At 46.1% G+C, this 21,321-nt stretch overlaps 1 protein-coding gene across 1 annotated transcript in view; it reads left to right on the top strand.

The window, feature by feature from the left end:
• Nucleotides 1-15,300, top strand: part of LOC128445099 (uncharacterized) — a 41,488-nt gene extending 26,188 nt beyond the window's left edge. The window contains exon 2 of the mRNA XM_053427867.1: nt 3,117-15,300. Within this exon, the coding sequence (XP_053283842.1) occupies nt 3,303-15,131 (11,829 nt within the window). The 5' untranslated portion in view covers nt 3,117-3,302 and the 3' untranslated portion in view covers nt 15,132-15,300. The remainder of the gene's footprint in view (nt 1-3,116) is intronic.
• Nucleotides 15,301-21,321: the final 6,021 nt, after the last annotated feature.

Genomic DNA, 21,321 nt, shown 5'->3' with positions numbered 1-21,321 from the left:
GGGCGCTCTCCTATTACAGAACTTACATCAACAAAAATGTTTAATAGCTCAAAGGAAAGAGACGCCGGGGCCTTTAGTCTTTAAAGTTAACTGACTTTGAGAGATATGGAGCTTATTGGGGGCTTTGGCCACACGGAAAATGTAAAATCAATTATGAGCTTAAGGCCGTGATGTGATGAGTGGACAGAGATTTTCCCAGTGCTACCAGCATATTTAAACTCAAGCCAACACCACATACATCCTTCACATAAATTACAGGAAAAAGGGTTTCAGGAAATTGAGTTTTCATTCAAGCACCTTTTACCCACTGCCTCATCTCAGGGGGAAACCAAGACATGCTCCTTGTATGAGTGAGGGAAATACATAGTTTCATTGGTTTTGCTCTAGTTATGTGCTCACACACACGCACACACACACACACATACATGTGCCTATACCACAAACACACCAATTCTTCAGCACTCAGCAGTCTTGAGCATCAGGGTGGTGTTGTGGTGAAGCCATATGGGGCGCCACAGCTTGAGAGACTTGGGGATTTGACAGGAGGCCCAAAGAACACACACACACACACATACACACACACAAACAGAAACACACACACACACACAGCCTTAATTGACTTGTAAAACTCCACTAAAACGCACTTTTATGGAACAAATTTTAGACTAGTCTCACAGATTTTGATATCAACTTCTGCCAAGCGTACAATTCTTTCCCCAACACACTGTATTTATGCACAGTCCAAGTACAATTTATACGTTTCAAGATTAAACTGCAGAAACTGCACCAAAGACTGGCTGAGTGAGTAATTTAGTAATTTTGGCTTGTATGGATGAGATTGCAAGAGAAGTTATTGAGCTGCACAGGGCTGTAGGGGAAGTGGGCAGGGCATTTGCTAGGATATAAATGAACCCTTACTCTTTGTAAACTGACAGCTCAGGCTTCGGTGCTACTTCTGTGAGGCCCCAGTGATCCTCATGCTGCTCTTTCGGATGCCTGGTGCATTCATCCTCAGCCCCAACTTCACAGGCAGGTCTGAGCAAATACAATTGGGGCAATGATGTATGATCGTGTCTGCTGCCTCCCTCAGCTGAATCAAGTGCTGCCTGGTGCAGATGTTGGCTGGGTCATTCATACTGGCTTCCCTAGCCACTGGAAGGGATGGCTACAGACACTCCGGCTTTCAGGTTCTGTGGAGCTGTATAGGGGATGTGACTTTTCACAACCAGGCCTAAGCCCAGCCAGGTCTCAGTCTCAAGACTCCCTCCCAACCTGCTAAATGCCTCCAGGATGTTTACCAGAGGATGAGACGGGAAGAAACGTGGCAAAGACCGATCCCTCCGGGTTAAAGTGGAGGGTCATATCACGCTATATTCCATTATTTTGTCAGGTGGTGTCATGAATATATTGGCTTCATGGCCTTGACTTTATAAACTCAATAAATGTACCCTTTGGGGCCACATATGTGCAACAGGGGCCCATAGGACACGGACAAGACACTGACAACACCTCATCCTTGTGTCTTTGATTGTGAATCGGACCACATATAATTTCCATCATGATTGTAAATCTATTCTAGCTTCATTCCTGCAAAAGGAATTTGCATTTGTTCCAGGAAAAAAATGAAAGCACTCTCTTCACAGCCAACTGTACTGAATGGCCTCTAACTAATTTTTACCATACCTCCTTGAAGTGGCTGTTTTAAAAAATATAACAGACTTTCTTTCACTTTGAGACCTCTCACTTGTACTTGGTTATGTAAGACAAAGGCCTTTATGTAATCAATGCAATAAACCAGCCGATAGAGGGAAAGCCCTCGGGGCTGATAGAGAGGCGTTCAGGAATTTCACACAGAAACTAAATCAGGTGATCTTTAAATGACCCTGACAACAAAATATTGTGATTTGTGGACAATGCTGTGGTGGTGACATTTACAGCATCGCTTCATCTTTGCACATTTAGCCAGTCCCCGACAGGTTTGAAATAGTGTGATTTGATGACCTTCTGGACACTGGCAGTCATCTCATGAGGAAGAGGCCTGATGCATTTAATAAAGCTGGAATTTCAATGTACAATTTGTATTAGCTCATCCTAGATAGGACCATCTAATCAAACCTAAACAGCACAGCTACAACTGTTGGAAATGTGCCTTGCTCATGGACATTTGGATTTCAGCCAGATTCTGAGCCCAGACCTTTTTGCTAAGGGTCTCTCTGGCTTTGGTAACAGGCAGGGGAGAGGTGGTGGGGACGCTTGGTTACCAATTATCATTTTGGTGCTAACTCCAAGATCCTTCTGGTCTGTCCTGAAAAGAAGCAAAATCAGTGGAGGGCCAGAGTAAACAGGGAACTGAGAGGTGGCGTCTGGGATGCCCAAGGAAAGGCCACAAACGTCAGGGTGCCAGTGGTTCTCACTGTCGAATGGCTGACTGAATAATCCCTGATATTCCTCCATGATCTAAACCTGCAGCACTGTGTAGCAATAGAACACTGTGGCATTGTGTCCCTGCTCCTAAGGAGTCTGTGATTCATTTACTGGCAGCACTCTCTGGATCCATGCACTGTAGTTTTTTCTCATCGTCAGTAACTGTAGTGGGCTCCATCATTTTGAAACTTCAGGGAAAACAAATTTTGTCTAAAGTAATTATGACAAGGAATCTACAGCTGCAAAGCAGGAACACTTACCCAACACCCAGATGGAACCAAATTTATATTGTTAAAAGTGACTTGTTTTCAGAAAGTAAAGTGTTAGTGGTTTCTCCAAGCCTTTGAGTTTGAGTTTGGCCATATTTGGAAATTCCCTATTGATTATGCTGATCTTTGTCCACTATGTAATGATGCAATAGTGCTCCCTGCTGGCGGAAACTAGGACTATAGTAATGGTACCTCATCTTTCATATGAAAGAAGATGCTTCCATTATATTTAATGAATCTTTTAACCTATAATTATGTTAGAATATGCCTTTTCACACATTTAAGCTTATACATTATTGATTATACTTTTATGAAGGTGCTTGATGCTTTGTTTGCATGTAGGAATAGTAGATTACAACATGCAAAGATTGTATCTCATTTGAATCTTGTCATCTGATCGTCTCCACTCTCTTTTCTCTCCAGGTGCTTGCTCCTGTGCCAGATCCGTGGTACACAATGAGGGTGCAGAGATGAGCCTGCAGCAAGCAGTCCTGTCCCTGCAGTTCCCGCCCCTGGACATTTACTGATTCATACAACCCAGAGGACGATGCCCCTGTCTCCCAGATAGCACTTCTGAGGACCAGGCCTTCACAGCACGCATTGTGCACCATGGCAGGAGAGACTCAGCGATTGCACGCTGTCAAAGAGCTGGACGCTGAGTCCAAACTGCAGGATGAGGGGAAGGCACTGGAACAGCATAGAGACAAAACCACAGAGGAGTCTTCAGAGCACTTTTCAAGCATCGGCACTGAGGCCAGAGCCAGCGGCAGAGGGGCCAAAGTTGAAAAACTAGAGAAGGAAAGGGACTGTCCTCAGCAGAGAGAGGCTGTAATACGGCCACAGCAAGCAGGGAAGATTGACTTCAGGTCACTGCAGAACAGATCCAAATTTACCACTGACAGGACTTGGTCAAGTGGTAAAGTCAGCCCCCAGTCCCCGAGCGGAAAGGGCCGCAGCCGAGAGAAGGGGAAGCGGTCGGGGAAGGCAGAGCGTGGCAACCCGCAACAGCTGTACCGACTTAGCATTACAAATCCTCGCTCCAACAACCCCATCGGCATCGCCTACCCACAGCAGAAGGTTGCGCCACCCAAGAAGTTGGAGACCAGTCGTGGCCCGCTCATGGGCAGCTACAGATTCCACGTCCCCAGTATACCAGAGAGAGAGGCCGAACTACAACAAGAAGAGCTCAACTACAGCCGCTGCTTCCAGGAGGCCTCCTCTAACCTCACCTCCCCAAGTTATACCTCAAAGGCACTGGTCTCCTCAAGTGCAACGTCCTCCCTCCCGCACCCACCTGTGTCCCAGCAGCAGCAGCAGCAGTCTGCCTCGATGGAGAACAGCAGCACGCAGCCTGGCAGTCAGCTACTGCTGGCAGACTTTCATCTGAGCGGCTCTAATACATGGCAGTCCCCTGAACGGACTTTTAACGGTGCTACCTATGGGGTTTCTTCACAAAAATCCACTGCCCTTTCAGAAGCCAACAAAGCAGGTGCCTTCGTGCCGGGTCCTTTTCAATATGGATATAATTTTTTGGAAGAATCGACCTCTGACTCTTTTTCCTGTGAACAGAACTCTCAATCACAAGACTTTGCAGACTCCTCCATAGGTTCAGTTCATGTGACCCACAACTCATTTTCCTTTACAGCCGGAGAAGGAGAAAACATTGCTCCGAACGGCAATCAGTTCAGTAATGAGCAGCAGTCAGAGGACGGAAGCTCTTATTCTCACTCCCCACAGTCTCATTATATTCAAGGGGTAGCGTCCTCCATCCAGTGTCCGAGGAATATGAGTGAGGACTCAGCCAGCAGTGACAGCTCTGGCTCCAGCTCGCAGCAGACAGAGCAGGGGAAGACTTCGTTGCCTGAGAGCACAGACACTAACGGACAAGCAGACAACAGAGATGCAACAATCACCTCGGGGAGTAAGAGGAGCTGCCACCCTAAAGACACAGCTGCCAACCAGAGAACATTCATACAAGGAACTGTGCACCACGCAAGAAATATTTCACAGCAAGGCCCGGGGTCACACGTGCGATTTTCCAGCAAAACATTTAACAGCCCCCCGGTCAATAACATTCACACAGGCTCAATGACCTTTGATAAAAACATTAATAATAAGGTGCTTAATAGGATACCACACTCCTGGGAAGGTCCAAGTAAGACATATTCACCAGCTGATCAAAACTCAATTCAGTATTCTGACATGAACGATAAGTTTCAGTTCCAGGAGCAGCCAGGTCTTGACCAAAGGCCAAATTCATCTAAGACTAGCAGAATGCCCTGGCAGCAGATACGGCCCACCCCTGCCATGCCAAACCAAAGGAGAGTCGAGTTAACTCGGCAAATAAGCAATCAAAAATTGGCCTACATTGTTTCCCCCTCCGACTGGCATGATGACAGTAAATCACATAATAACAGCGTCCTGAAAACCCCCAGCTCTTTTCAGAACAGCAGGACCAGCGATGGGTTTTCAAACCAGAGACAGGAGACTGTGAAACATAACACAGTCACAACTTTCAAAGAAGGGATGAGCCACGCACAAGTATGTGAGTCTAAAAATAAGGCTGTATACTTTGGACTCAACCAGTCTATTCCAGTGGCATCAAGGAACTACAGCTACCCACCACTACAGGTCCCGCCTATGGGACTTATGATGGTGTCGCCTTATGAATCCCCATTGCCCTCCCCAGTTCAGAACCACGCATCTAGTAGTACCTGCTCCTCCCTCTCCCCGGCATCAAACAGCCCTGTAAACATCAGCTCAGAGGACAGTCAAATGTCAAAGTCTGCACCGCCGCACACATTTTACCACCAGCACCAAACGAAGACTCAGCTACCATCCGATCACCTGAGCCCTCACCACCACCAGTTTCATTCGGATGCGTCACGAAACCTCACGTACGCACCAGACCGAGCCAAAGATGACTTGATGAGCTACATGCAAAACAGCACACACCAAAAGACAGCTATGGATGGAAACAAAGGTTACATGGACAGTTTTGGTGTGGAGCATCACCAGCCTCCACCGCCGTACTCCGCACATCAGCTGTTAGCCACCTCATTAGCCACAGCCAATCTCGACCAGTTAGACGTGCTTCTAACGTGCAAGCAGTGCGATCAGAATTTCAATAACCTGGCTTCGTTTCTCGGCCATAAGCAATACTGTGCTCAACACACGTTTGCACAAAATGACCTCAAAGACATATCAAAGATGGAGGACAGCAGGAAGTTTCACGCAGATCCATCCAAAGCAGTGTCGTCCGTGTCGAATGTTTCAATGACCAGGTGCCCGTCCGACCTTCACCTATCCCTGTTGGGCCTCAATAAAAATGGAGAGCTGATGTCTGACAGTGAAACCAAAGGAGACAGTAAAGATGATCCCATGAAACTGAACCTGTTCTCTGGCCCAAGCAACATCCCTGTCCCTCTCCCTGACTTGGAAATTGAGGACGCCAAATTAGACAGCCTAATCACAGAGGCCTTGAATGGACTGGGCTATCAGTCAGACAATGCAGAGATAGACAGCAGCTTCATCGATGCGTTTGCTGATGACGAGCTCACCACCGTCAAAGCTACATCGCACAAACAATGTCTGAAAACCAAAGAGTCCCTGGTCATTGAGAGCAATAATAAACAAGCAGCAGATGATGACAGGCCTTTCACACAGGGAAAGTGTTTTTACGACTCTGATGTTGAAAGCACAGAGACAGGTGAACAGTACACAGAGAGCAAACTTGAGAAAATATCTCTGAAATTGGAACAAGATGAGAAGATTAACATAAAAAAAGAAGCCTCTCATAAAAATTCAAGAATCGCCTCGAGGGAGACGAGGAGAGAACAAGATGGCAAAGTGAAAGAGGTGACAAAGCTGTGCAAGAGGGAGGATGAAAACGCAAGCGCACACAGATTCCTCTTATCCAGCAAGTTGTCCGAACGATGTGGTGGGAAAAGCTTTCAGGATGGCTCCGCACTGCGAGGGTCAACGCCCTCACTGGTCTCCACATCTCCAACCTCAAGGGCTGCAATGAAAGAGAGCAAGAGGAAAAGCTCTGGAGGCGGCACCTGGAGCAAAGAACTCATCCACAAAATAGTTCAGCAGAAAAATAAGCTCAATAAGCTTCATGTTAAAGGCACCAAAAACCTCCAGTTATCCTTGGTTATGGAGAGACTGACTCCCACTGTACAGAACCCTGGGTTTGGAGAATATGACTATGTCTCAGACTCAGAGGACGAATGTGAGCCTGTGAAGATAGCCAGCCAAGGTCGACTGAATCAAAGCAGCCGCTGCAAATACACGTACAGCAAAGAGTGCAAATGGCGAGCACGGAGCGAGAGGGACCAGGCGGCGTGGAGGCACGAGTCAAAGGAGTGTTTTGAGGTGAAAAAAAGCGAGGAAGTTTCTCTCTCGCCTGAGAAACATGGTTCTCACCAGAGACTCCGGAGAAGGGGAAGCCGGTCATCGACAAGCAGTGAACTCAGCACATCTGTGAGTGTTTCAAGTGATAGCATCAACAGCCCCAAAAGCACTGACCGCACTGACTCAGACTGTGAGAAGAAGACGGACATGAGAAAGAAAGAGTCTCCGGAGCAGAAAACCTACGAAAGGTCCTCCCCACAGAAGTTATGTAAAGACCCCAGCACACTATCACTGACGTTCACTAAATCCATCAGGAAGTATAACGCTGACAAAGGGGTTCTTACTGAAAACAAAGACAGTCCACCGAATCCAAAGCATCACTCGAACACAGGCGATGCCAATCCGGTGTCATCCTTGCACGAAGCAAAAGACACAATGAAAAACTATGAAAGAAGCAGAAGCTCTCATTCAAAATCCAGAGAGAAGCTGTTGTCTCACAGAAAAGAAGCCGGCGCAGCAGTCAGCTCAGACGGAGACACTCTGCACAGAGCCGACGGCACGTGCCCCAAAGAAGAAGCAACGCAGAGTACGGATAACAAGCAACTCCACTTTGATTCACAATCTCCCATCATCAACAAAGAAACCAATTTCAATCATGACGCATACACAAACGGTAAAGGCCAAGAGGGGCCTAAAACCACACAGCCAGAGCTATCGGACTGTACCAGTCGGAGTGTCTGCATGGTTAAAGAGGCGATCACTTTAAGCAACGACCTAGAGAACCACAAGCCTGAGTCTCTTTGCACGTCTCTGATGGATGAGGTGTGTCTATCTCCCACCGAAAGCCAGGCCCCGCTGATACAGAAAGATACGCTCCATCTCATGCCCTATCCTCTGGATCAGGAACAGGGGCTCATGAAATCCCCACTTTCATTCGACACCTCGTCGATGTTCGGGGACCTGGCAGGATTCGACAGCGGCATCTACTCAGATCTGCCCATTCAGAAAGAGGGTTTCCATTCAATAGAGAGCACCTCCGACAAAAAGGAAGAATTTGTGTCGTCCTTCTCTCCCTTTCTGGAACAAAGAGACTGGAGCCTTATAGTTAGCCCGGTGCTGCCAGATGAGATATCTCAGTACAAAGACAACTCTGAGAAATCGAATGAAAAGAAACCAGATTACAATCACGTCCCTTTGTCTCTGCCAGAAAAAATAATCGACTACAGCACAAATCTCAACAGCTGCGCATCGGAGGATGAGCTGGAGATAAAAAGAATAGTGAACGAGCTCGAAAACCAGCTGCAGACGACCAAGTTGGAAAGTCCACCATTGCTTGCTCAGGATGTCCCCAAGCAGATGCAAATGAGCAAATTTTCACCTTTACGTCTGAGTGATGAGTCGGAGTGTGACCCGGCTGGTCTGGATATGAGGTGCACTGTGCAAACGATGGACGAACCAGTGACCAGAATGTCCTCCGAGCCTTTCACCGAACCCGGGCTCCCGTGGTCCAGTCCATTCCAGTTTGAACTGATGGGTGGACACCACAGCCCCCATACGCCAAGTCACAATGAACCAAGGGCGCATTTTACTGAAAAAGACAATGATGCACAGAATGTGATCGCCACAGCCTCACATATTGAAAACTCACAGCTCCACCATGACGGGAAATCACAGGAGAGAAGTGCGGAAAAACAGGCTCCGCTAGAAACAAAGGAAGATATTTTAGAACAGAAGAGATACACGGAAAACCTCATGAAAAGCCTGGAGGTGATTTCCGATTCTATATTCAAAAAAGAACCCATTATATCAGAACACAAGGAGCCGAACGTCACCTCGCTCACCAGTCAACAGCATCAAGAAACTGAAAGTCAGACAGCTGAGGCAGTTGAGAGAGAAGATCACAGCGAAAAGGAAGCAATTACCGAGACGAAGAATGTATTATCACCTCCAAATATCAATGAGCGGGAGGATGATATTGAATTAATTCTGAGTGAGTCACAGTCGTCTCTCTCCGCCAGCACTGACCCCACCGTCGAAGGAAACAAGCCAATTTCATCACAGCCAAGTGCGCCCTCAGAAAGCAATGATGGTGAGGGCGAGACGAAAGTCACATCAGAGGAGGACGTCGCTGAGAATAGGAATCTGATTGAGTCTGCTCACTGCTCGAGTGTGGTGACACAAGGCCCTCACGAGGACTCCTGTGGGAACGGCGGTGCAGAAAAAAACATGAATCACTTATCTATAAACAAAAGTGATGGCCAAAAACACTTGACTATGGTTAGCTGTGAGGCAGCAGAGGCAGTGAAGGGAATCATTGGTCAAACTTGCAGCAGTCCTTCATCGCCAGCTGTACCTGAGACCCTGGCTAATCTGCAAGAATCCTCCCCTATTTTTAACCATGGAGAATTTAGTACATCACATGCCGGTGAATTCAAAGTGGATTATTCGGGGGATTTGGTCGATTCAGTTGAAACAGCAGGAAAAGATCATTTGATCAGACTTTCTCCCAAAATGTGTAGCCCTGCTAAAATTTGCGGTGGAAGTCCAGCAGCTGATTTGTCAGTGGAGATCGTCATAACGGAACAGCTCTGCAGTCTGATAGTAGAGGACGCCAACACGGGGAGCTCCAGTCACTGCTCGCCCTTCCAGGAAGCCCAGTCTTTAGAAGGACAACACAATCTGTTGATCCTCTCACAGGCCGAGGACCTCATCGACAGTGTTTCCTGCGAAGCCGCTCCGTTTAATGACTCTCTGAAAGCCGACGAAGGTGTCACCTTCGACACTATCCAGAAACAAGAAGAGATTTTGCATGTGCAGGACATTAAAGAGCATCTTCCTATTGATTTCATGGCAAGTCACCAAAACTCACCTTGCAGAGAGGAGCTTGAGGAAAGTCACTGCCTTTTCCTGAACGCTGCCCCATCAAGCAGTCCTCTTTTATCGCCCTCTATTCAAACACACGAGCAGAAACTGGAGCTAGAGGAAGATTCATGTCAGCCACACATCAAAGGCAGTAATGGGACTGTCGAGAAAGACTCAAGTCCAAATGGGAAATCACCCTCAAACAAAGACGATAACCAAAGTGTCAGAGAGGCTCTAAACCAGGAGGAGCAACTGAACACAACAGCTGAGATGGAGTTTTCTTTGATAAGTCCTCCTCAACTGGATCTGGGAATCACAGAGTGTCAAATCTCCAGCCCTGAAACCACCAGTCCCACCAGCACAGCAGAAGTGGAGAGGGAGCGTGATCCAATGTACGAGTTCAAGCTTAGCCCCCTCAACTACACCAGCATCGAAGATGAGCCTTCCCACCTGAACCAGTACAACTACATACCAATTTCACCAGCCGGCAAACCTGACGACAACGCAGACATGAAGCAGAGAGATGACTGTGAACCATGTGACTTGACCGTTAACCCTGCACTGATTTTCGACAAAACTGAAACAGACATGAAACTGAACACAGACACCACATCTGAAATGAATGGATCAGATGAGCCGCTAGACCTCCAGCAGCATATCAAATTCACATGTTTCTCAATGGGTCTCCTAGCTGAAACAAACAGCGCAAATTCCTCAGCTGGCAATTTAGAAAAGGACTCGGAGATTCGCCCTGATCCATCTGAACCTATTGAGCAACTGCACATCCGCGCGGACATGCTGCGAGAGGATGAGTCAGTCAATTTAAACTCTCACAAGGCTTCGGCTGAGGACAGTGCACTCCTCAGAAAAGACATTTCAGATGGTACGCCCACTCCTAAGCCACTCATCATCTGTGAAAACGAAAAAATGCCTCTCCCACCAGACCCGGCAGAGAAGGATGCCACAATAGAGACTGGCCAGTGTTCAATAACGCACAAAGTACACAGAGAAACACAGCAGAAAAAGACCCAGAGCGACACTCAACAGGGGAAAGTGCTCTGTGAAATCTGCTTCATGTGTTTCAGGACGGTGCCGGGGTTAAAGAGACATAAGGCCATGAAACATTTGGTCCGAGCTGAAAAACACATCGGCCTGCAGAAAACATCCAACCACCAGGGAACTTTGCTTATTTATGAATCGTCCCAAACTACAGAGAAAGAACATAAAGATGATTCACGGACCTGTTACCCGGCAAAAATAGATGGGCTGTCTGAGACAAATAACACTCTCAAATCTAAAGCATCAGAGACTGAGTCAGCCCGGGAGGAAATGGCAACCGAGACGAGTGCGGTGGCAGTGGATGAAGTAGGCCATCAGAACTCTCTGCTGCCAACAAAAGCCAGGAAGAACAACAAAGCCAGGAAGAACAAGAACAGCGAGCTAAACATAAAGCCCGACCCTTTCTCTGATGAGATCCTGAATATATTAAAAACAGACATACTTCAAGCAATAACTCCGGAATTCAAAAGTGCTGCATTACAATTGCAACGCAAATCTCCCGATGAGCAGGGGAAAATCCATGAGAGAACTGTCGGTGGAGCAGAGGAATTCCCCGTCACTTCAGGCTCTAGCTTTGACAACGCACCGCCACCGCCAACAAAAGACATGAATGCACTTACTGAAACTGCAGAGCTAAATCCGGTCACTCATACGGTGGAAATGAAATGTATGAGCGTCACAGAGGGGGCAAAGGGGGAAGTATGTGCAGATAATAATGAGGAATGTGACATAGGAGCAGACAAGGATATAATTAGAGAATGTGATGAGTCCAGAAAGACTCCGTCTCCCGTGGAGGAGATGTGTGACCAGAGAGGATCGGACGAGAGCCTCGCCCAGGAGATTCTTAGGAAAGTGGCAGTCGAGATCAAATGTGAGAAAAACAGTGTCCCATCAGACGACTTACATCCTCTCTCCTGTCTGAATGCGTCCCCCCTCAGTTCCCCTGCCTTAAGCTCAGATCTGAAGGCCTTATTCGATGACGACACCACATTCTCGCAGCTGTTCCCAAGAGATGAGGAGGCCAAAAGGAAAAAGTGCACAAGGGATTACAGCAAAAGAAACAAAAGACAGAAGCTCCTGCCCGACTCGGATCGGCCTCAGGATTATCCTCCTTCAGAGACCTCGGTGCAAAGTAAAGATCGATTCGTGGAAAACCAGTCAGAGCAGATATTCACTGAAGATCAAACAAAACAGTGTGAGTACGAGACGATATCTATCGATGATGCCATCTTGTTGAATATGTGCCACAAAAGCTCTTTAAAAGCCGATGACAAGCCGCTGTCAGACGTTTCACAAAGTGAGGAGAAGGATGCACCTGAGAAGGTCAAAGAGCCCGTCAACAATCTCTTGAATCCACTTGAGAGCACCATTGATAAATCCTTGATAGAATGGAGTGGGTCCACTGACTTCAGCGTGACCCCTGACCCCAGCACCTGTAAACCAGGGGCTCCACAAGCACCTTGCCCCCCGCCCCTTCCTGCTGCCCCATATCCTGCGGAGCCATGTGTCACAGAGAATGTCCAACCCTTCCACAGCATCGACATCCAGAGCATCAACACCACATTTCAGCTTCCTGAGGTTCAGTTCTTTGACTCTAACACCGATATCTCGGTGGCTCCAAATATTGCAAATGTGGACGTGGAGAGCAGAGATAATGAAAAGTCCAAGAAAGTGGTAGAGCGGCGAGGCCGGAAGCGTCAAGATGGCGGAATAAAGATCAAAGAAAAGCAGTACAAGTGTAAAGTGTGCTTCACTTGGTTCCTCACCCTTGGAGAGTTGAACTTTCACAAGTTATCCCACAACCCATCTCCACCTCCGACCTGCTACATGTGTGTTCAGCGCAAATTCAGCTCCCGCGAGCAACTGAGAGACCATCTGAGGGAGAAACACGCCAAGAACAAGACGGGGATCTGGACCTGCGGAATGTGCTTGAAGGAGATATCAGATGTGTGGATGTACAATGAGCATTTGCGGGAACATGCCACCCAGTTTGCCCGGAGGGGTCAGAATCAAGGTTCCATATTAGACATGCCAGGCTGCTTCATGCAGGAGACGGCCGTGAAGAACTTTATCACCTCGATCATGCAGCACCGCCCGAGCAAAGCAATGAGAGATTCCAGCAAAGTCAGTAAAGTGCAGCAGAAAGCTGCTGCTGCTGCTGCTGCTGCTGCTTGTGCTGGCCGCGCCGTGGGAGACGGGAAACCCTCAGAGGGGGCTGAGCCCAAACTTCACAAAACTAAAAGCAGCAGCGGAGCAGGCGGGAAGCAAAGCACATTAACCCATCTGGAGGTCCTCCACAACACGGAGACATCTAAAAGTGTGGAGATGCATCCCAACTGCAAAGACCCCTCAAGAGACTGCCACCACTGCGGGAAACAGTTCCCCAAGCCTTTCAAACTCCAGAGGCACTTAGTGGTTCACAACTTGGAAAAGATTTTCCTGTGTCATAAATGTCCCGTCACCTATCAGGAGGCGCGGCCGCTTAAAGAGCACCTGAAGAGAGCACACGAGGAGGCTGAGGAGCTCGATTCGAAGCACACCACCCTCTACACCTGCGAGCTCTGTGCCGATGTCATGCATGTGATTAAAAAGTCCTTCATCTGCAGCACCTGCAACTACACCTTCTCCAAAAAGGAGCAGTTTGATCGTCACATGGAAAAGCACCTGTCTGGGGGTAATACAATTTTCAAATTCCGAGGTGTTCTCAGACCTGTCAAAGCATCCGCACCCAATGAAGATGAATGTGTTTCTCCTGCAAGTAAGAAGAGACGGATTATCTCTGACAGTTTGCAAGACAGTAGCTCAGACAGTGGAATTGGCAGTTTAAGCTCAGTGCACTTAAATCAAGACTCTGAGACGCAGTCCTCAAAACCCTTCACAGCCGACGACTCCACACAGACCAACACAAAAGAATACCACAGCGACACAAGCAGCGCCAACGTGAAGACCGAGGACATGGTGGAGGACTACTCTGAGCTACTTGTGGAGCTGGAGAAGTGTATTCACATGGGCTCGTCAGAGTCTGCCTCGCCCAAGAAAGAGGAAGTCTACCCAACTCCCTCGCCTAATCCTGATAAAGAGGGCAATGGAAAATCAACTACGGAGCCATGTGATGTGAAAGAGGAGAATGAGACAGTCTGCATTAGAGCAGAGACAACCTCATGGTCAGCATCTAGAGAGAGCCGCGGTGTGGGGGAGGCGATTATTAAAGGGAAGGAAAGCTCAGCTGGAGGTGACAAAGCCCAGTTGGAGGGAAAAAACGATTTGCTTGCACCTGGTGAGGAGTCTCCTGTCGGCTTAAGAGACAATCAAATCATTTCAAAGACACATGCAAAGCATGAATTAGCCGTTGACGTGACGGAGCAGCAGAGGGACGACGAGAAGTGGCAGCACACTTCAAAAACTTCCAATAATGACAGCAGACAGCAAACTTGGTCTCACGGTGCTGAGCAAGACGGCAGCTGTCAGGCGAAAGACAAAGCTGCCAAAAGCATCGACAACACTAAAAACAGCAGCACCAAGGCTCCAGAATCAACACCTGTCCTCCACTCCAAGGTCTCCCTCAACAGCTCCGTCTCAAATGAGGATAAAGAATCTCTGAGACCACAGAAGAAGAGGAAGGACATGAAATCCCCCCACAGCCTGCAGAGGGTTTCCTCCCCGACCACACAGGAGAACTTTGGTGTTGACTCTCGGCCCAAAAAGAAATTCCGGCCCAGCAAGTGCTCGATCCCCTCCCTGCAACGGAAGACAGACGGACCCAGCGACTATCCCGTGTTGTCGTCCGTCCGGGACGACGTTGTGAGCAACAAAATAGTTTCCAAGTGCAAGACTGCAAACTTGGGTTTGCAGTCCAAAAGAAGTTTGCTTGATAGCTGCACGCCAAAGAAAGTTGACATTGTGAACCCTCTAAATGGGGATTATAAAACCAAAAAGGGACCTTTGGGGCGCTCTTTGCATCCCCCTATTTCTAAAGCGTCTTCAGTTCCCATGAACAATTCTCTGAACAAATCTAGGCCAAAGATGGGGGTGAGGTCAATGGAGAGCCATTCCTACCGGACAGCAGAGTCCCAGAACCACCTCTTAAGCCAGCTGTTTGGCCAAAAACTCACTAGCTTTAAGATTCCTTTAAGGAAGGACACGTCAGAATCGATTAACTGAGTGGGGTTTGAGGAATCTGTGAACAAGAGACTGTAAATGTTTAAGACGAATGAATAATGGTGAATGAGATTGCACAGCTGTTTTCTGTGAAATGCTATCTTTAAATACTTACATAGTCACTTTATGTCTTATTTGTACATTGTTATTATGCAAATGTGAGGACGAATGGCAGATAAGGACGAATGGCAGATATGAATTTTGGATCAAAAATGAATATGCTATTTGGGAAAATCCATAAACTGCTTTCCCCTATGTTGGATATTATCCTTTTCAGAGATTATATTTCATTTACCTAAAGGAAAGAAAAAAAATAATACTTGAAAATACAGTAAAATATGTTCCTCTAAGAAATGCATGTTCATTTTGCATTCATTATATGATTATCAGTTTAAGTCTTTTTTTTGCAAATGACGTCATAACTGACCTGGACTTTTGTCTGTGCACCCTTCGTAAATGCTTACAACATATTCCTTTTGTATTATTTTTTTAACTTTACTGTACTGCATCAACAGTGATCATTTTAGCCTTTTTGTATAAACATTACCTGGTGCTACGTTGTGTTTTTACTTGTAATGTGAACGCCAATGTCCTCGGAAGGGAACATGAGATCTGTAGCAGTTGCAGTACTTTCATCCCAATGATTTTACTGGTTCCCTAATGTTTATTAAAGATACTGTGTAAACCATTCAATACTTCAAATGTAGACTGTTAAGACACGAAATAAGGAAAAGCTTCTGATATCTTCCTAAAGCTCCTTGGATGAACTCAGGTGCATTCAAAGATGTCACAGTCCCAATCCCTGTATTCAGAGTTCTTCCCATGCACTGATAATACCACACATCAACCACAAACTCAGTCATGTGTGTCTGCAACTCCTCAGACAACTGTTTGATTATGAATAGTATTTACTAAGACAACAAAGGTGCTTTATCTTGTTTATACTGTATGTATCTTATATTGTACAATATTGTAGGTAGAGGATTGTTTGGTGTAATGCTTCATGTCAAAGTTTTATTTTAATAATGTGCAAAAAAGATTCAGAGAAGAAAGGGAAATGCAGTGCCTCTTGCAAGTTGTAAAGTGGTTCACTAAGTGCATCTTTTATAGTTGGTTATTAAAGATCTGTATTGGTCTCTCCTTGCTCTGTTCTTCCTCTTTTTTTCTTCATGACATGTTTTTGCAAATGTTCCCACTTCCATCCCCGCGGACTGCAGCTGTCACCACATGCATCAAACACTGGAAGCAGTGGAAGCTGCTTGTGCCTAGAGGCAAAAAACAGGTGCACGCACAACAAAGTCTGACTTCATTTTTTTCCGTCTTCAGATCAGCATAAATGCATCTTTACTACAGAGGAACATTCAACACAAGACAGTTACATTTATCCAGCCATATGTTCCAGTCATCACATACACAGTTGAGCAGGTGGCAGGGAGCTCTCACTTCTGTCGGTCGCATTCCCCCCACGTGTAAAATGGCTTCTATTCTTACGTGAACACTTGTCATCATCACATAGGAATAAAAAGCCATAGCGCACATGTAGAAACCCACAGGGCACCGATGACAAGCTGTGTTCTCATATCATCCACTGAATTAACATGAGACCTGCGGAAAGGGGGGGGGGGGGGGGGGGCAAGAAAAGAGGGGAGATGGAAAGCAGGTTATTTTTTTGTCAAGGAATGAAGCTTCATCGGCTGAACAGTGGAATAAAATAAACTAAATTTATCTTAGCCGGGAAGTACGGAGGCATTCAAATCGAGATATGTAAAAAAATTAATGAACCAAAAACTGATTTAACTTAGTCGGTTGAATATAAAGATATTCTTACATATTGAAATAGGGCCAAATATTTAAATGCATGCAACGGCTGTATAACATAATATCTTGATCCATAATCTTTCACGAGTTGCAAACAGCCTTAATATCCTTTTGTGATGTGATGTAACTACATTCTAAGGCCTCATAAGTACGTCCAGAACATGTCACAAGTTTGTGTTCACATAATAAACAACCAGGGAACCGCGTGTTGATTCTAACACCGTCCTCCAGAGACCGCGGCAGACATTCAGTGGAGCTGTGGAGAACCACAGTGCAGTTGTTGAAATAACTTGTCTAATTAATTTAGTGGGAGTATTGGTTTGGCAGCTCCCGCTGAAACAATATTTTTTGATGACAGCTGAAAAATACAGCGAGAAGATTTGTTCACTCGCTGCAGCGACGTGTCAGCAGCAGCACAGAGTCTCAGCTTCATGTTGACCCATGTTACAGGACAGTAAACACCATGAGCCGCACGTTAGCGGTTTAAATCAGCTCTCACCATACTGGACACACACGAGCGAGCAACTTTCTCCTAATCCTTTGTAATTGGCTTCGAGAAATCACTTTGATTTAAGAGAGTTTTATAAAGTTTTTTTTTATTTAATTGGCTGAAGCTTCTGGAATCATAAATAACTGTGATACTCATCTTTTCAGACGTGTTAAATCTATGATATATGAGCTTTACATAAGTTGTTGCAGCACCATGTACATGGTCTTGACTCAAAGAGTTTTCTATGTATCTAAATTGAATACTGACTAAGAGCATTTTGAGCAGATGCATTAAAATCCTCTCTTTCAGGTGTTTGGGGTGAATTATAACATCAAATCAAATCCAATCATGAATCTATTATAAATTCACATGCATATCAGAATATGTTGCATGATTTTCACTTGCAAATATTGTGTGTTTTGGTTTTATCGTTAAAAAGTCTTTCTCCTCAGTTTAATGAAAGGCCTTGTCGTGTCATAAGGAAAAGTACTGACTACTGTGTTTGGCCATTTTTTGGTTCTCATCTATCACATAAATCAGAGAAATACTACTTTACATTTTCCTCTGCCTCCATCGATAGCAGCCATTGTCTTAAGGAAACTTGAATCTTAGTGTTTATGGAACAATAGATGGAAAAACGCTGAATCAAATTGATTGGAGAGGTCGATCATTTAAGCTTCCAACATTAACAAAGTAATAGAGTTTGTTTCTATACAGTCAACATGTCTTATTATGTGTTGGAAACTTTGATGGACTGGTGGTCTGTTGAATGTCACCAGTCATCAGGTGGATACCAGCACTAATGAAATCTGGTGCTGTGTCAATAGATGACATCATCTCACACTAGAATATGTACAAATCAAGTGTTTTGTATCATGTTATCAGTTTTAAAATGAATATTATCCATTTAATTTGAGTTAAATATTCAATTAAAAAAGAAGACGCACGGCTCATTCTACAATCTGAGATTGAATTCATTACGCTGCAGGAATCTCTGCCAGCCTGAGATTCATTGATGTGGGTGATGCCTCAAGGCTGAGTGATGACTTCAGTGATGTGTGAGCCAGCAAGACGTGTAAATGAAATGATTAACATTTCACACTGAACAATTGCAACAGGAGCCAAATATCAGTCACGTCACTTCTACCTCCGCCGAGGAGCTTATGTTTTCATCTGCCTTTGTTTCTTAGAAGGACAAATACTCTGCCGATTTCCATAACATTTTGTGGAGGGGTTGGGCATTTGATTTTTTTGTGTGGATCCAGATTTTATTTTACTTATTCACTTTGTTTTTTCAACATTATCATTGATTTCTAGGGGGATCGTTCATTGATCTTGGTGAAAGGGACATTTAGAGGACTAGTATCTGAGTGTGTGCAATCTGGTGCAGCTTGATTTAACTGAAGGGGGCTGTTGGGCCTTAGAGGAGCTATATGCTCTACAGTTCTAGTTACATATAAATTGATTTTTATACATCAGTTGTGCTGATGTATTTTATCACAGAAATTAGAGCTATAATATTTAACTTCACACAGTTTTTTACCTGAACTTTACCTGCTCCACCTGCGTGCTCGGCCTCGCTGCCTCCGTCGATCTCCTCCAGGTCCTCTGGTCAGCAGCTGTGTGTTGGTTGAGACAGAATTAAAGCAGAGACCCTGAGTATGTTTTGATATTTTGTCACAGTTTAGCCCAGAATGTGTCTCACACACAGAGTGAGCGGGAGCCCCACGCGCTGCTCTGTCAGGCATCCTTTTATCATCTGATCTATGAGGAAATTCTCCAGGGGCAGAGTCGTGCAGGAGCACGACAGGAACGCTTTGCGCTTTGAAGTAGAGTGACATTATCTGTAAGTATGGTCTTGAAATAGCATCTCTTCTCTCTCCCTCTCACTCCATTTGTGAGCCTCCCTCCCCATCTCTTCGATCTTTGACTTTCTTCTTTCCCGTCTATTTCCCTCTGCCGCCGCCCTTATTCTCCTTCTCTTCCCCTTTCCCCCCCTGTTTTTCTTTCTCTATTTCCCATCAATTACCTCCCCAGCAATACACCCCATCTCCCCATTTTCCCTCTGCCTCTTCCAATTTTCCTCTTCCTCTGCTTTATCTTTTTTATATTCTGTTTTCATCCATCCCCTGTTGTTCATCTCACCTTATTTCTTCCCACTCTCTATATCTCTCCCCTTCCATCCATCCCTGCTGCCCCCCTGCACCTCTCTCCCTTGTTTTCTCTCCCTTTTCTGTCTCCTCTCTTGCCTCACCGTCACCCTCTGCTTCCTCCCCCCTCGCTGTAGAGTATTTTGTTGGCTGCCTCTCTGGGAGGTCGGGAGATCGGGGGCAGATAGAGATGGGCTACTGGTCAGCGGTAATGACACACGGACTGAGGGGCCACTCGGGTCGCCTCCGCTGGGAATCGGAGGCTTCAGCTATCACAGAGAAATAAGTAGATAGATGGATGGGGAGGGATTTGTCGAGCGAAAGGGAAGTAACGACAGAGCATCCCTCTCTATACACACACACACACACACACACACAGGTGGGGGATTGTAATGAATTTCCACTGGCATGATATCTGAAATCATTTGTGTAAGGCAGCGGGAATGTGCATGAATTATTCAACGTGAACACGTTTTCGTGGCGTGAGGAAGGAGGAAGAGGAAACCTGAGATCAAGACATCAAAACTATTTCGCCTGACAACCATCAAAACCACTGCCTGCCCCCTTAAAACTCTCAAAGGAACAATTACTCAGGGAAACTACAATCCCACTACAATCCCACAAGACTGGCACCTGAAATAGGAGTCAAAGAACTGGGGCAGTTGTAACATCAAATGAATTACTGAGCAAATGAACATGAAAATGAATCATGGTTGGGGAAAATATAATGTGGTGGATGAAACATTAAAATAAGACACACACTTCTAATGAATGTCCTCTCAGCAAGAGGCCACGGCCCCTCACCGCCAATGAAGCCTTTATCTAACTCAACCATTTGTCACTCCAGTCAGCAACAGGCAGGAACAGGCTGTACACAATGGCTAAAAGAACCAGTTTGATGTTCTAGGTTTACAGGAATAAATGGGATTGCTCTGCAGGGGCTACGCAAACAAATGTGTCTGGAACACTGCAGCTAACAGCGGGTTCCTTCAGGGGCGGCCGGCCTCCTAAACCACACGGCCGATTTTCAAAGAAAGTTTCTGAAACACACTTTGTAATTACTTAACTGCCTCTTAATTAATCAAAAGGTACCAGCAGTAAACTCTATTTATTCTCTTTTTCTTCTCCTGCTCTCTTCGGCTTCATCTCACAGGGCTACAGGGAGAATCAGCAGGTGCTAACTGGGAGGTGGGCAAAAAGGAAGAAGGGGCTTAGCTACAGACAGGTCCACTGCACATAGACCGACACACAGTACAAACCATACACAAAGCTGGAGGTGTGTGTGTGTGGGGGGGGGGAGGGGGGGGGGGCGCCTCCCTTCCCATTGCTCCTCACTTCTTCCCCCATAACCTTCATCCTCTTCACCCCTCCTCCCCCCTCCTCCTCCAGCTCCACAGTGCGCTCCCCCGGCCTCTCCCCCCGCTGCCTCTGTGTGTGTGTTATCACAGAGAATCTGAAGGCTCTACCCTGACATTTGATGCGGCACAAAATTGGATTTCCAGCGTGATTCTCTCGCGCTGAGCCCCTCATGGAGTGTAATCCACGCTGTGACTAATTGAGTGGCATGCCAACAGCCTGAGTGTATAAATGGATGGCTGCTGCCGGTGAAATGTGTCCTGTGCCGGAATTTATTTTTGTTGTGTTTTGTTTGTCTCTCTGATGGCCTGTGCTGTTGTTAGACACGCACACAAACACACTAAAAACACACACAAACACACACACACATACGCACAAA

This window comes from Pleuronectes platessa, chromosome 7 (assembly GCF_947347685.1).
Source record: "Pleuronectes platessa chromosome 7, fPlePla1.1, whole genome shotgun sequence".
Lineage (NCBI taxonomy): Eukaryota > Metazoa > Chordata > Actinopteri > Pleuronectiformes > Pleuronectidae > Pleuronectes > Pleuronectes platessa.
This window is presented reverse-complemented; position numbering and strand designations above follow the sequence as displayed.